General features: G+C 45.8%; 1 protein-coding gene across 3 annotated transcripts in view; it reads right to left on the bottom strand.

Moving 5' to 3' along the window:
- The window catches only part of SKA3 (spindle and kinetochore associated complex subunit 3), a 1,028,231-nt gene that overhangs the window by 289,389 nt on the left and 725,970 nt on the right, over window positions 1-12,872 (bottom strand). For 2 of the 3 annotated variants that reach the window (XM_069639377.1, XM_069639378.1), the window contains exon 9: window positions 9,607-9,681. The exons of the other annotated variant lie outside the window; for it this stretch is intronic. In XM_069639377.1, coding sequence (XP_069495478.1) covers window positions 9,607-9,681 — 75 coding nt within the window. The remainder of the gene's footprint in view (window positions 1-9,606; window positions 9,682-12,872) is intronic. 3 annotated transcript variants of the gene reach the window in all.

Here is a 12,872-nt window from a genome sequence, read left to right as displayed (position 1 = left end):
TGAATAAAAGGAGAGCCATTTCAGTTGCAAGTTGTCTCAGCTAGGGACTACTTCCCTGCCGCACTGGGTGGGGGGCCAACAGTAAAGAGGAAGTCTGAAACAAAGGGAAGAAGAGCTGACTTGTGCCTGGTAGCTACCCTACTGTGCTGAAGTGGAGAAGAAGCCTGAAGCACAGAGAAGGAAGGCTACCTATTGCCTGGTAGCTACCCTTCTATGCTAAAGAGGGAAACATGAGATCCCAGCTCAATCCAGATGGGGAGAAGAGGCCTGCACCCCTCTGATCCAGAAGAGTTGGAAGAAAGGAAGTCCATGCTAGCCTCTGGAAGAGACTAGGCAACTGAAATTCCCCAGTGAAGAATGCAATGTGGGGAGCCCAACTATTCCTGGAGGGCAAGAGAAAGGGTGAGCCCAGTGTGAAGGAGTCACATAAGAGACCATGTCCTTACTATGAGTAAAGCTAAGCTAAGAGTGAAGATACCCCAAGAGAGGGGAATAAGAATCAAGAGACCCCCAGAAGAGGGGGACAGAGTGAAGACACGCTGGAACGCGGATGAAAGAGAGAAACAAGAGAGAACTACCCAGGGTGGAGTAAGCAATGTAGGGGAACAGAAACACTCCAGAGTGGGGTAAACAAGTGAAAACAGCACCCTGAGGTGACGGGAGAAAGTGACTGAAAAACTCCAAGTAAGATTTAATTTGCAACATTACAGTGGCACTTGAAGAACTTTATATCTAGAGGGGGAAAACCTGAAACAGAAGCTGCAATCAAGCATTTTGTTAGTTGTTAAACCCTTTAGATTTGTGTTGCGTTTTTTTAAAATAAATGTTTTAAGCTAGTATAGGATTGGCTATGGTATGACTAGACATATTACCACATCGCTGGCCCAAGAGAGCTACTTCAACAGTGGGTTAATCCATGCCTACCAAGATAGATATGTTACCACTAAGTTACCTATACAGTTGAATCTACAACCTCGCGAGATTGAGGTGGTGGTTGTGCCAGATTTGCCATTCAATCTTATCTCAGCAACCAAGGCACCTGACTTTCATTAATGGATAATATGGTGTGACAAATCAGGGGTATTCGTCTCTTCTCCCCAAGGCGCCGCCACCCCCTTTGAGAATAGGGAGGTCAGCCCGCTCTACAAGAGCCTTTCTAGGGGTCTGGGACCTCACTGGGAGCGATTCCCCCTTAGGCAACAGGGATTCTCATTCCCAAAAGGAAATCCCTAGGCAGGACACTATCTGCATACATGGGAATGCTTTGTATCCAAATCACGGTCTCCTCATTCTGTCTGGCTGTAGGTAATGTGGAAACCAACATGTTATCCGAAAATAAAGGAGATATCACTTTAAGAAGAAATGAGTATGAAAACAGGATGAGGAGGCCCAAACGAAGGAGAGAGAACAATATGCAGGGGAAGCCCCGTGACGTCAGAACGTCAAGGAGAGGAGTTGTCGAGTGCAGCGCTGTAGAGAGGCAGATGTGCACGTCATCTTTAGAGCCGCCCCCTCAACGCCGTCAAATTGGAAGAACAGCAAGAGAACACTCTGCAAGACTCCTACTATCATCCCAATACCACATGAGACATTATGCGCTCAGAGAACCGTACCGAAGGTACCCCTGAACTGATGCGGTAGACATGAGCCTGCAGACACCACTGGACATAGAAGAGCTAGAAGTAAAGTCTGACAGGTACGAAGCTAGAAGTTACATAGACGCACTGAATCTGATGTATGGCTGGCTGAAGAATGAAGACATCACTGGAGCAACAAAGTAAACATATATGCAAATATGAAGAAAATCATATAAATGTAGAAGATAAAAGACAAGAGATGCAGTAGATGTATATATGCAGAACGCAAGGTAGTTTAGACAACGTAGAAGCTTTCTAATCTAAGAACTATAATGCGAGTACAGAAGCCATGTTGAGAAAATGGATGTCGGGATTGTATAAAAGTAAGCAAGAAATCTCGAGGAGAAAGACCAAGGTTGTAGAGCTGACAGGTGCTGGAATACAGATTTGTGCAAGAACAAAGGGTATTTGCTTGGCTCAGGATCAAGGATGTCACAGCAAGAAGCAACTTCAAGGAACGAAAGGAGTCGAAGATGATAAGCCATGTACGTAAGACATACTTCTCTCAGATTAACTAATGGAGTGAACAATTGTGAGTGCCAAGTATTGCACAATCGCAGATGCAGAAAGTGCATGCAAGACGGAGCAACCAAGTCTCCAGAGGCCAATAGGAGTAATAATAGCTAATATAATTGAATCAAATAGCATTAAATAAAAGGACAGATCATGGCCTCCTCATATGTGGTGTAAGACCAGAAGACAAGGCCTATTCCTAAAGCTCCAAACGAAGATAGCAATGTACCTTCACTCCCTTCAGAGGAAGAGAACGGCCAGCAAGGTCAACTACAAAGAGAAAGCCTTGGCTTAGGGCCTAACTGAGAGATGGTAGGCTAATTAGCTAAGGAAACGGCCAAAAAGGTGGCATGACCATGGAGGTGTCGTGGTGGGCCTGGGGCACTCCCAACGAGGCCAAAACCTAGGTGATAGGAAGTGAGGAACGCAGCAAGTTGCATAGAAACCGAGACTGGAGCAACCGAGAGATGAAAGTAAAGAGGAAATTGATCTACGTAAGCGTATTGGGAGTTGGGAGTACACAGTGGAGTCACCAAGAAAGAAGGAACTTGAAAAAGCCATCTCAGAGATGGGGAACTTTCAAAACGAATAGGTCAGAGGAACAGTTCAGAGCGAAGGGACAGTGTTTAAGAGACTATACTCAAGAGAACAATAACAAGGGTCATGATCAGGAAAACAAGCCCCACCAACAGTTGGAAAGAGCTGCAGGAGCTCATGAAAGACAGTATATTAAGATCCTTACGAGTGATTTTTGGCATACAAGAGACATATTACAGACTTGTATGAAACCAGAAAATCCTGGAAGAATCTGCAAGACAAAAAGGCAAAGGGGAGGACAGCAGAAGAGCCTATTTTAGTTAGTATTATTAGTGGTAGGGACAGGTAGATTTACATTCGAACTGAGGACATTCTTTTTAATTTTGATAATGATATTTTGAATAGCGATAGGGCAAGGTAGGCCTTTAATATTATTTGAAATCAAAGAACTTAAAAATGTCCCTGTTGTGTCAGACACCTCCTTCCCACAATGGGCATCTTCTGTGTACCAAAAAGAAGAGGAAAGACTCTTGGAGAAAGAGTTGAGAAACCAAATCCCATCAGGCTCAACAAAACCAAACCACCCAAGGAACAATCGAGGGGGAGGCAGAAATAAACGGAGGGGGTATCGCTGAATCCCTGTGAGCACAATGGCCGGTGAAGCTGGCAACATGCAGCAAGACGCGGTGCCAGAATGGAGGAAGGAAAATTACTTAGCTGCAAGGAAAAGGCTTTAGCCTCACTCACCACTGAAAAGCAGCACAGCTGAAATAAAAGTGATAGAATAGTTACCCCCAATGTAGCTCCTATGTAGAAGACCCAGGTCCAGTTCCCCATTAAGGACCGTGGGTAAACTGAATCTAAATGAATGAAATAACATCTACAACACCACAGAGGCACTGGGAAATAAAATAAAACCTTTCATGAAGCAATTGAACACAGAGATCCATACCTATCATCCATCCAAGCCAGGGGGTGCAAACCAGATAAACTGGAGCAGAGCTCTTATAACAGAGTTAACTGGTACTCCTAATTGACTCAACTGTTATTTGAACTGACCAATAGGGGATGACCTACCCAGGGAGGCTATGATTTAAACACTACATGCACCATTGGTGAGGCTGGACAGTTCAGCCAATCAGTAGTCAACTAAGTGGAGAAAGGACAGAATAGAAACAGAGCCAGTTTAGCTGCAAGTTGTCTCAGCTGGGGATTGGTTCCCTTTCTCACTGGTTTGGGTAAAACAGTGGAAATGAAGGAGTAAGGAAGGCTGCCTTGTGCCTGCCAGCTACGCAGCTATGCTGAAGAGGGAAACCTGATCAATCCCAACCGAACCCACAAGGGGGAGAAGAGGCCCTTGCCCCACTGATCGAAGAGCTGGAAGAAAAAGCCGCCCGCGGCGCCTCCTACACCGACTGAGGTGCCCCCTGCTGCTTCCAGTGCAGCCTCCTGTGACTTGCCTCTCCTATGTTATCGGGCTGCGGCGCCTCCACCTTTTATCCCGCAGCTACAGCAGTTCTCAAACCTGCATGTTCTGTTGTGGTCTGCTATTGTCTCCTCAGCTTACTGCTGGATGCTGTGCCCATCACTGCTGCAAGTTTGGTCTCCCATTACTTGATTCCTTGCTCCGCTGTGATCTCCACTACCTACTGCTGGCTGCCACTACATAGCGTTGACTTCCATGCCCTGTTTCCCCTTGCCCCTCAGGTTACAGCTCCTGGCGGTCTGCTCCTCCTCCTACAGTCCGCTGCCCCTCTGCTTCCTGGCCTGCTCCATCTGCTGCGGACTGCTGTTCTCTCCTCCTCCGAATTGGCCTACCTCTCTTATCAAGGACTGCAGCACCTCCGCCTCCCTACCCTACTCTAGCTGCTCCCTGGACTGTTGTAGTCTGCTGTGTTCCTGCTGCGGACTGCTGTGCTCTCCTCCTCCGAATGTGGCCAACCTCTCCTATCAAGGACTGCAGCACCTCCGCCTCCCTACCCTACTCTAGCTGCTCCCTGGCCTTCTCCTTCCGAAGTGGTCTGCCGCAGCAACCTTTCTCCATCAGCCTCTCCATCTGCTGTGCTTCATATTCTCCGGACTGCCTTGCCCCAGCCGCTGCCTAGTGTGGACCCTACAGCTCCTCTGCCTGCACCTCCTCTCGGACTACTACACTTCAGAACCCTCTGGTCTACTGTTGCTCCTTCGCCAGCAACTCCTCGACCCACTTCTCGCCTTTACGGCTGCACTCCTACCGCTGCTATCGAGGTCCACTGCCCTCTGGCCCTCCATCTGCTCCGATTTACAGCAAGCCACACTCCCCTCATCCTGTGGCTCTCCTGACCTTTTGGTCCACTCTATATGTTACTTGCTGCAGCTATTTCTGACAGTTCCTCAACTACCCGCTACTCCCCCTCCCCCGCTGCCATCTCCTTCGGAACACCTCCACTGCAGCTCCTGTGCCTCACTCTATCTCACTGATCTGACTCTCCAGCTGCTTCTAATTACTGCCATTCTATTGAGCCGACCCTTCTAGTTCCCTTCCCTGATCCCTCCTCCTACAGGCTTAGCCCTTCCTCCATTGAACCACATCAGAGTGCCCCTGCCACCAGCCCATAGTTTTTACTTGCAGTACTTCTCTCCTCCCCCTCCCACCTCTCTCCATCCCATCATTCTCCCTTTAGCTATTCTTGACCCATTGTCCATTTCTTCTCATTCTCCCTGTTATTTTTTCTTCCCTTTCTCATTACCGCCCCATTCCCCTTCTCTCCCCCCTCTTCCCTACATCTTTCCCCCCTCAATTTTCTCTTCTTTCTCCTAATGGCGATCTCCTCTCTCAATCTTCCCCTCTCCTCCCACACCCACTCAATCCCTCTCCACAACACCTCTCCCCAACGCCACAACCTTATCTATCCTCCTCTCACTAACACTACCAATGCCTTTGATGTCGCCCTCTGGAACACCAGATCAATCTGTAACAAAACATCTGCTGTTCTTGACCTTTTCCTTCGCCTTAACCTCCAATTTCTCTGCATTACTGAAACCTGGATCCCTCCCCATAACACCTCTGTGCCTGCCTCCCTCACCTCTTCCTCCTTTGCACATGTCCCCCGTTATTCTGGCCGCGGAGGTGGTCTTGGCCTTCTCTTTCAGCCACACTTCACCTTCTCCCCCTCCCCTACTTCTCTACCTTCCTTCCCTTCCTTTGAATTCATGTTCAAAATCTTTAATTCTCCTCATGCTATCTCATTCCTTATCATCTACCGCCACCCTAGTCCACTCTGCTCCTTTTACGAGGACATTGACCATCTCCTCAGCCTCATTTCCCCCAGTCCCACTCCTTTACTTGTTCTTGGTAACTTTAATCTCCACCTCTCTTTGAACCCTCCTTCCTCTACTTTCTTCTCCATTCTTGACTCCTACCTCCTCTCTCCCCTCCCTTCCCTTCCTACTCACCAATCTGGCTCTACCATTGACCTCATCTTTACTTCCTCTCTCATTGCCTCCCCTGTATCCTCCCTTCCCACCTACTTATCTGATCACTCTACTTTCTTTTTCCCTTTCCCCTACCTCCCCTTCTCCTCCCCCCACTCCTTAGCTTTCTTCTCATCTCTCCTCCATGTGCCGCCTCCTCAGGCGCCTTGAACGTCAATGGCTCAAACACCCTCCCCCCTCTAACCAATCTGCATATTTCTCCTATCACACCCTCTACAACTCATGCCTCAACTCCGCTAAACGCACCTACTTCTCTGATCTTCTCCAGTCTCAATCCTCCCACCCTCGCCGCATTTTTCAAACTTTAACCCGTTTTCTCTCTCCTTCTACTCCTGATCCCTCCAACACCTCTTCCCTCTCTGCTACTGATCTTGCTTCCTTTTCTAGCAAAGTCCTCAACCTTCGTCAAACTATTCTCTCCTCCCCCTCCTACTCTCCTCCTCCTTCTCCTTCTCTTCTCCATACCTTTTCTATGTCCCCCTTCCCTCCCGTCACTAATTCTGATGTTACCCTCCTCCTTACCAACACTCATCCTACTGCTTCTCCCGCTGACCCCATTCCTACCCCCCTCATCCCAAAAATCTACCCCCTCCTTATACCTTACCTTACTTCCTTCTTCAACATCTGGCTCTCAACGTCCACTTTTCCTACCCCTTTCATGCACGTGCCCATCATCCCTATTCTCAAAAAACCCTCTGCTAACCCCCATCTTGTTTCCAACTATCACCCCATCTCTCTCCTACCCTTCCTCTCCAAACTTCTTGAATACATTGTCTATTCTCAACTTTCTTCCTTCATCTCTAACCACTCCCTCCTTCCCGATTCCCAATCCGGCTTCCGCCCACTGCACTCCACTGAAACTGCACTCACCTCTGTCCTGACCTCTCTCCTCTCTGTACGTTACTCAAAACACTCCTCCATTATTATTCTCCTTGATCTCTCCGCCGCTTTTGATACTGTCGACCATCCTCTTCTTCTCAATTCCCTCTCCTCATTTGGCTTCTAACTGGCTCTCCTCTTATCTCTCTAACCGCTCTTTTTCTGTCTCTGGGGTGGCTCCTCCTCTCCCACACTTCCTCTTAACCACAGAGTTCCCCAAGATTCTGTCCTTGGCCCCTTTCTTTTCTCTCTTTACACCTCCTTCTTAGCGCCTATCATCTCCTCCTCTCACTTCCTTACTCTTAACGCTGATAAAACTGAACTCCTCTTCTTCCCTACCAATACTCTTCCTCCACCCTCCCCTCCCGCCTTCATTCTCTTTCCCCCCCTCCCAGCTCTCCTTCTCTCCACATGCCCGTAATCTTGGTCTCCATATTGACTCTCTCCTCTCTCTATCTCACCACATTTCTCTTACTGCCAAGTCTTGTCACTTTCACCTCTACAACATCCGTAAAACCCGACCCCTCCTTACCTTTCATGCTACTAAACTTTTAATTACCTCCCTTATCTTCTCCAGACTCTTCTATTGTTCCTCCCTTCTCTTTGGACTCCCCTCTTCTCACCTCGCCCCACTCAAATCCATCTACCACTCAGCCATCCGCTCCCTCTGCCTTCTCTCACCTCTTGATTCTATCTCCTCTTCTCTCACCTCTTTAGGCTGGCTCTCTTTTCACTCCCAGCTCAAATTCAAGTTCCTCTGTCTTGTTTTCAAATCCCTCTATGGTCTTGTCCCCCCCTACCTCTCCTCCCTTCTCACTTTCTATACCCCTTCTCGCTCTCTCCGCTCTGCTAATCTCTTCCTACTCTCTCCTCCACCTCCTCCCTGTGCCCCCTCCCACTTCCGATCTATCCAACTACTAGCTCCCTTCCATAGGAACCTCCTCCCCCTTCACATCCGCTCTTCCCCTTCCTTCTCTTCCTTTCGCTCTTCTCCCAAATCTTATCTTTTCCACTCACCTCCCTAACACCCTTCGTTTTCTCTCGCTCTTCGCCCTCCCCCTCTTTCCTCACCTCCTACCACTACTCTCCCTATCCCGCCCTACTTCCTTCCCCCCCACTTCCTCCTCTCTTCTAGTCCTGCTCTTCTCTCTCCTCTTCCGCTCACACTCATACATTCCCTCTTGCTCCTGACCTTACCCCCACTAACATCTCCCTTTCCCTCTCTCTCCTCTGCCCCTCCATACGCCCTCCTCACCTCTGCATTATTGTAAATTGTTCTTTACACTGTTTTCAAGTTATGATTCAATTTCTATATTATGCTTGATGTATTTTGCGTGTTCTCATGTAAAGCACCTTGGATTAAAGGGCTATATAAATTCAATAAAATACAAATAAAATACAAATACAAAAAGGCAGCCTGTGGAAGGGGCTAGGCAACCTACATTCCCCAGTGAAGGGACTGTGGGCAGCCTGACTACCCCTAGAGGGCAAGAGGTGAGCCCAGTGTGAAGGAGTCACGTAAGAGACTCATCCCCTTACTCTGAGTGAAGGTAACCTAAGTGAATGAAGATACCCCAAGAGAGGGCGTGAGAGTTAGGATACCCGAGTCACAAGAGAAAGAGTAAGAGAGTTGAACAAGAATCAAGAGACCCGAGAAGAGGGGGAGAGAGTGAAGACAGAGAAAGAGAGAAACAAGAGAAATACCCTGAGTGGAGTGAAGGCATGTGCAAAGCCCTGGAGGGGAACAGAAACCCTCCGGAAAGGGGGAAACAAGTGAGAACGGCAACCCAAAGTAGCAAGACAAAGAGACTGAAATAGCTCAAGTAAGTTTTTATTTCGATCATTAACATGGTACCTGAAGAACATTAAATCCAGGGGAAATGGAAACAGCAGTCAAGCATCATTCTAGCCGTTAAACCCTTTAGATTTATGTATGTTCATTTTTCTATAAATGTGGTAGGCTAGTATAGGATTTGGGCTAAGGACTTTAGCTTTTGGATTCATGCTGACAAGAATATCCTTTCCTTGAACTTTTGAATTTTAGAATAGGGAATACAGCTAAAAAAAAAAAAGAAGAGGTCCTATCGTATAAAGCAGAAAAAGGTGACGGACCTCCAGGAAAGCTAGAGGTGTTTGGGGCAAAGTCTCATGTGCTCAGACCTATAATGTTCTTCCCGTGTGTGGGGGTGGGGTAGGAGCATCCCATTAGGCTAGAGGAAAGAAGACCTGAAATGGGTGCCCATCATCTTAATTCAAGTGATATGAACAATTTGGTAGCTTCAATGTTGCACAGAAAACTCAGGTCTGCCCTTTTAAAGTAAATGTTTGTGAGCTATTGCCCCTTTTCATGACATCTTAAAACCACATTGCGACTTTATTATTATGGTATGATTTACATCCTGGTGCTACAGATGCAGATTTGGCTAAAATCCCCGTGCCGATCAGATTGTTACATTCAGGTAGAACAAACCCTTACTATTCCCATTCTCTACTCTTACCTACACACACCCTCAAAGCAATGGAATTGTGGATGCTTTTATAAAGGAATATGTTAATAAAAAAAAACCTTTAACTGTTCTTCGGTTGTAGATGCAGTCAGCTTTGGACGCTGTGGTATCCCAAATGATGTGGCATCCAACATCTTAAAAAGAAAAAGATACATTTTATAGAAAGACGGGAAGGAAAATACAAGATGGTAAATCATCAACAATTTCAATATTTTTAATTATTGCAATCATATTTTGAAGACAAAAGGATCCTGCAGCCAGAGGGCTTAATGGGCAAATGCTCCTTTATGTTGCAAATTTCTGAAGACTCAGTCAGGATGTCAAGAGAAGTACAAACTGTCCCCTCCTACTAAAGTAAGACATTAGCATTCTCTTTCTTTAATCAATGTGTCCCAATTCAGAAATTTCCTGTATGAAGTTGAGTCAAGGATAGAACTATGGCTAACATACTTTACAATAATTCATTGCCCATTTTTTCACATTTACAAATTCAGTAAACTGATGAGCAAGCAAAAACCACCATTGGAGGCAGCATAGACTATTCACAGGCTAACTGGTTGAAAAACGGAACCTCGGTTCTGAAAGTGACCTCTATATAATTGATTTGCATTTAATGTCTCAGAGGCAGATCTGTTCTTTATGACCTTTACTGTCAGATATGCAATGGTTTTTGTTTATATAGATTTTGTGAAGGAACTTGGAATCACATGTTAAATACCTTATGGAAAACATCTACCTTCGCTCTATGTATGTATGTAGATATAGATTCTATGCTAACCACGTCAGTCCTTGCTCTCTATGCCAAGAGGTTCCAACAAATGTAATGTTTGACTTAATTATCTGTCTCTGCTTAGCCCCGGAATCATGTCTTGACATGGCTATGAATGGTCCAACTGGTCCCCGCCCTTTCCTCCAATCCTTTTATTACTTGGACTACCCGGCATGCCCCATCCCACCTGTACTGGTGCTGTGAAGCGATCCAATCTGTATTGCATGTGGCCTCTTATAAATCACCAATCCACATTACATGGTGGTGATATTTCACTGAGTCTTTTTCAAAACCTGCAATTGAACACAATGAAGGGCTATACGCATATAAGGCACAACTGCTTTGTATAACATAATTCTTGTGAATTATGGATATTCATAAACATGTGGAAGCATGAAACAAACTGACGTTATGTGCTAGCAAAACTTGATTTGTTATAGTGCATAGATACAGTTACAAACTTATGTGAAAATGGGGCTTCTCACATCTTCCACAAAAGGGGGAAGAGAAGGTAAAAGAGGGTAAAGATGGCTGCAGCACAAGGGAACCTGGGAAACAAGCGGTTAAATAGGCAACTAGAACAAAGTGAGCAAGTAGAGCAGTAGTGGGAATTAGTCGACAGGGCAGGGAGTGGGCTAGACCATGGACCGTTTTAAAAACAATGAGGAGAAATTTGAAAAGATCTGTAGAACAAAGTAATCCGGAGAGGAGTCGGTGAGTGGAAGCAGAGGAGGAAAGGGGCGGTTGTAAGAGGTGCATGTAGCAAAGTTTCGAATTTTGAGGAAGTCAAAGAGTAAAGTAGTAGGCTGGAGCGGTTTCAATTCTCCTGTTCTGCATCCCTCGACCTATGGGCTTTGTAGCTTTGCTGGTGCATATTGACAAGCTCCAGTGGAACCACAGTCCACCTCTGGCTTCAAGGATACCTCAGAGACAACATTGTGTGTTACCATCCACTGCTGGATACCTCGCAGCAAACTCCTGTATTAGGTTTTGTGAAACTCTTGTACAGTATGATGAAGAGCTACTTCAGAGCATAAGCATTAGCTCTAGACTGAGCCAGCACCTCAGGCTTAGAGCTGATCGATTTGGGCTTTGACAGTCAATCAAGGCAGCCCTTAATTTTAGAGTGAGACAGACCTCAAGGTTGCACTCACTTTAAGGAGTTATTCTAATAGCAGTCCAGCGCTATGCATTGAATATTCAGCTACAAGCAGCAGAAGAAAATGACTTTTGTGCAGGGAGATGGCAGGCAAATAGGGCTGCTACTGGACCTCACTTTCTATTTTTACTTTTGCATACACGTTTTCTAGTACACTGTGCTGGAGTCAGAGCATTCCATGAGTTTGTAGGTGGATTGGCTGGTTTGACATTACAATCAAGTACACCAAAACAATTTCATGAAAATTGGAACAGCTCTGAGTGGAGGTACAGAGAGAGTGGAATCAAGGGCAGAGTACACCCATACGTGTGGACAGAGGAAAGGAGCACTCTACTTTCTAGCAGTAGGGATAACATGTTGCTATTTACAAACCTTCCTTGATCCCCAAGTCTTATGTGTTGTTTTTACTGTAATCTTAATCACACTGAGTCTTACCTTATCAGTTTAACAGAACAAGAGTGGCTTGATTGATAGGTTCTATGTAATGCGCCTATACACAAGTGTTTCAAGTCACAACCAGGCAGGGAGGGGGGAAACAGGGGAGACCAAGACAAACAATCTTACTAGGGCAAGTATCATTAAGATTGTTGCAGTGTGCAGACAAGAAGTGCAGGGGAGAGGAAGGGGAGAAGTGCACCCAGCGGAACAGTGCCCTGGGTTAATAGCTGGAAGGAAGGGCCTCAGAGAGGAACATACCCAGGAAGTGCAAGGAAGGCTAGGTGGCAGTGCAGGAGGGCCCAAAGGCAAGTGCTAGGGACTGGGCAGGTGTCCTATATGAACACAATGGAATTCCCATCGGTAATGGGAACTCCCGTCCCCTGCATGCCTATAAAGTAATGGAAAAACAATTTTTCCAATCAAATTGTATAAGGTCTCCTGAATAGTTTAGTGATTTACTGATCTAGAATTTCAGAGAAAAAGGATTTATGCAATTATGATATTGCCATCTTATACAATAGCTCAATTTTTGTGATTCATTTACATCATTTATGTACATTCACATCTCAAAGAATTACAAATTTATAAAGATCAACAAAAAGTCAGAAAAAATAATAATAACAATAAGAAAATCAAACAAATAAATACAGAGCTCTACGCGGTTCGAGAGAATATCTCTCTTCTTCAGGAGCAAAATTATTTCAAAAGTCTTTGTGATTCAAAGGTCTTGGCAACACAGTTTCCCAAAATGGTTCGACCACTTGCTGCTCAATTTCGTTGAGATAATGAAAACGTCATCTATTTGCATCCATGTTCAGTTTTTCTAATGGTGATGGTCACCTGTAAATTGACACGGCAAGAATCTTCGATGCCGCGTGGGTGTATTAACTTGATCGTAACAATCAGTTAAGCGCATCCTTTTTCTCTGAAATTCTAGATCAGTAAATCACTAAACTATT

This window comes from Ambystoma mexicanum, chromosome 7q, assembly GCF_040938575.1.
Source record: "Ambystoma mexicanum isolate Mex_15411 chromosome 7q, UKY_AmexF1_1, whole genome shotgun sequence".
Lineage (NCBI taxonomy): Eukaryota > Metazoa > Chordata > Amphibia > Caudata > Ambystomatidae > Ambystoma > Ambystoma mexicanum.
This window is presented reverse-complemented; position numbering and strand designations above follow the sequence as displayed.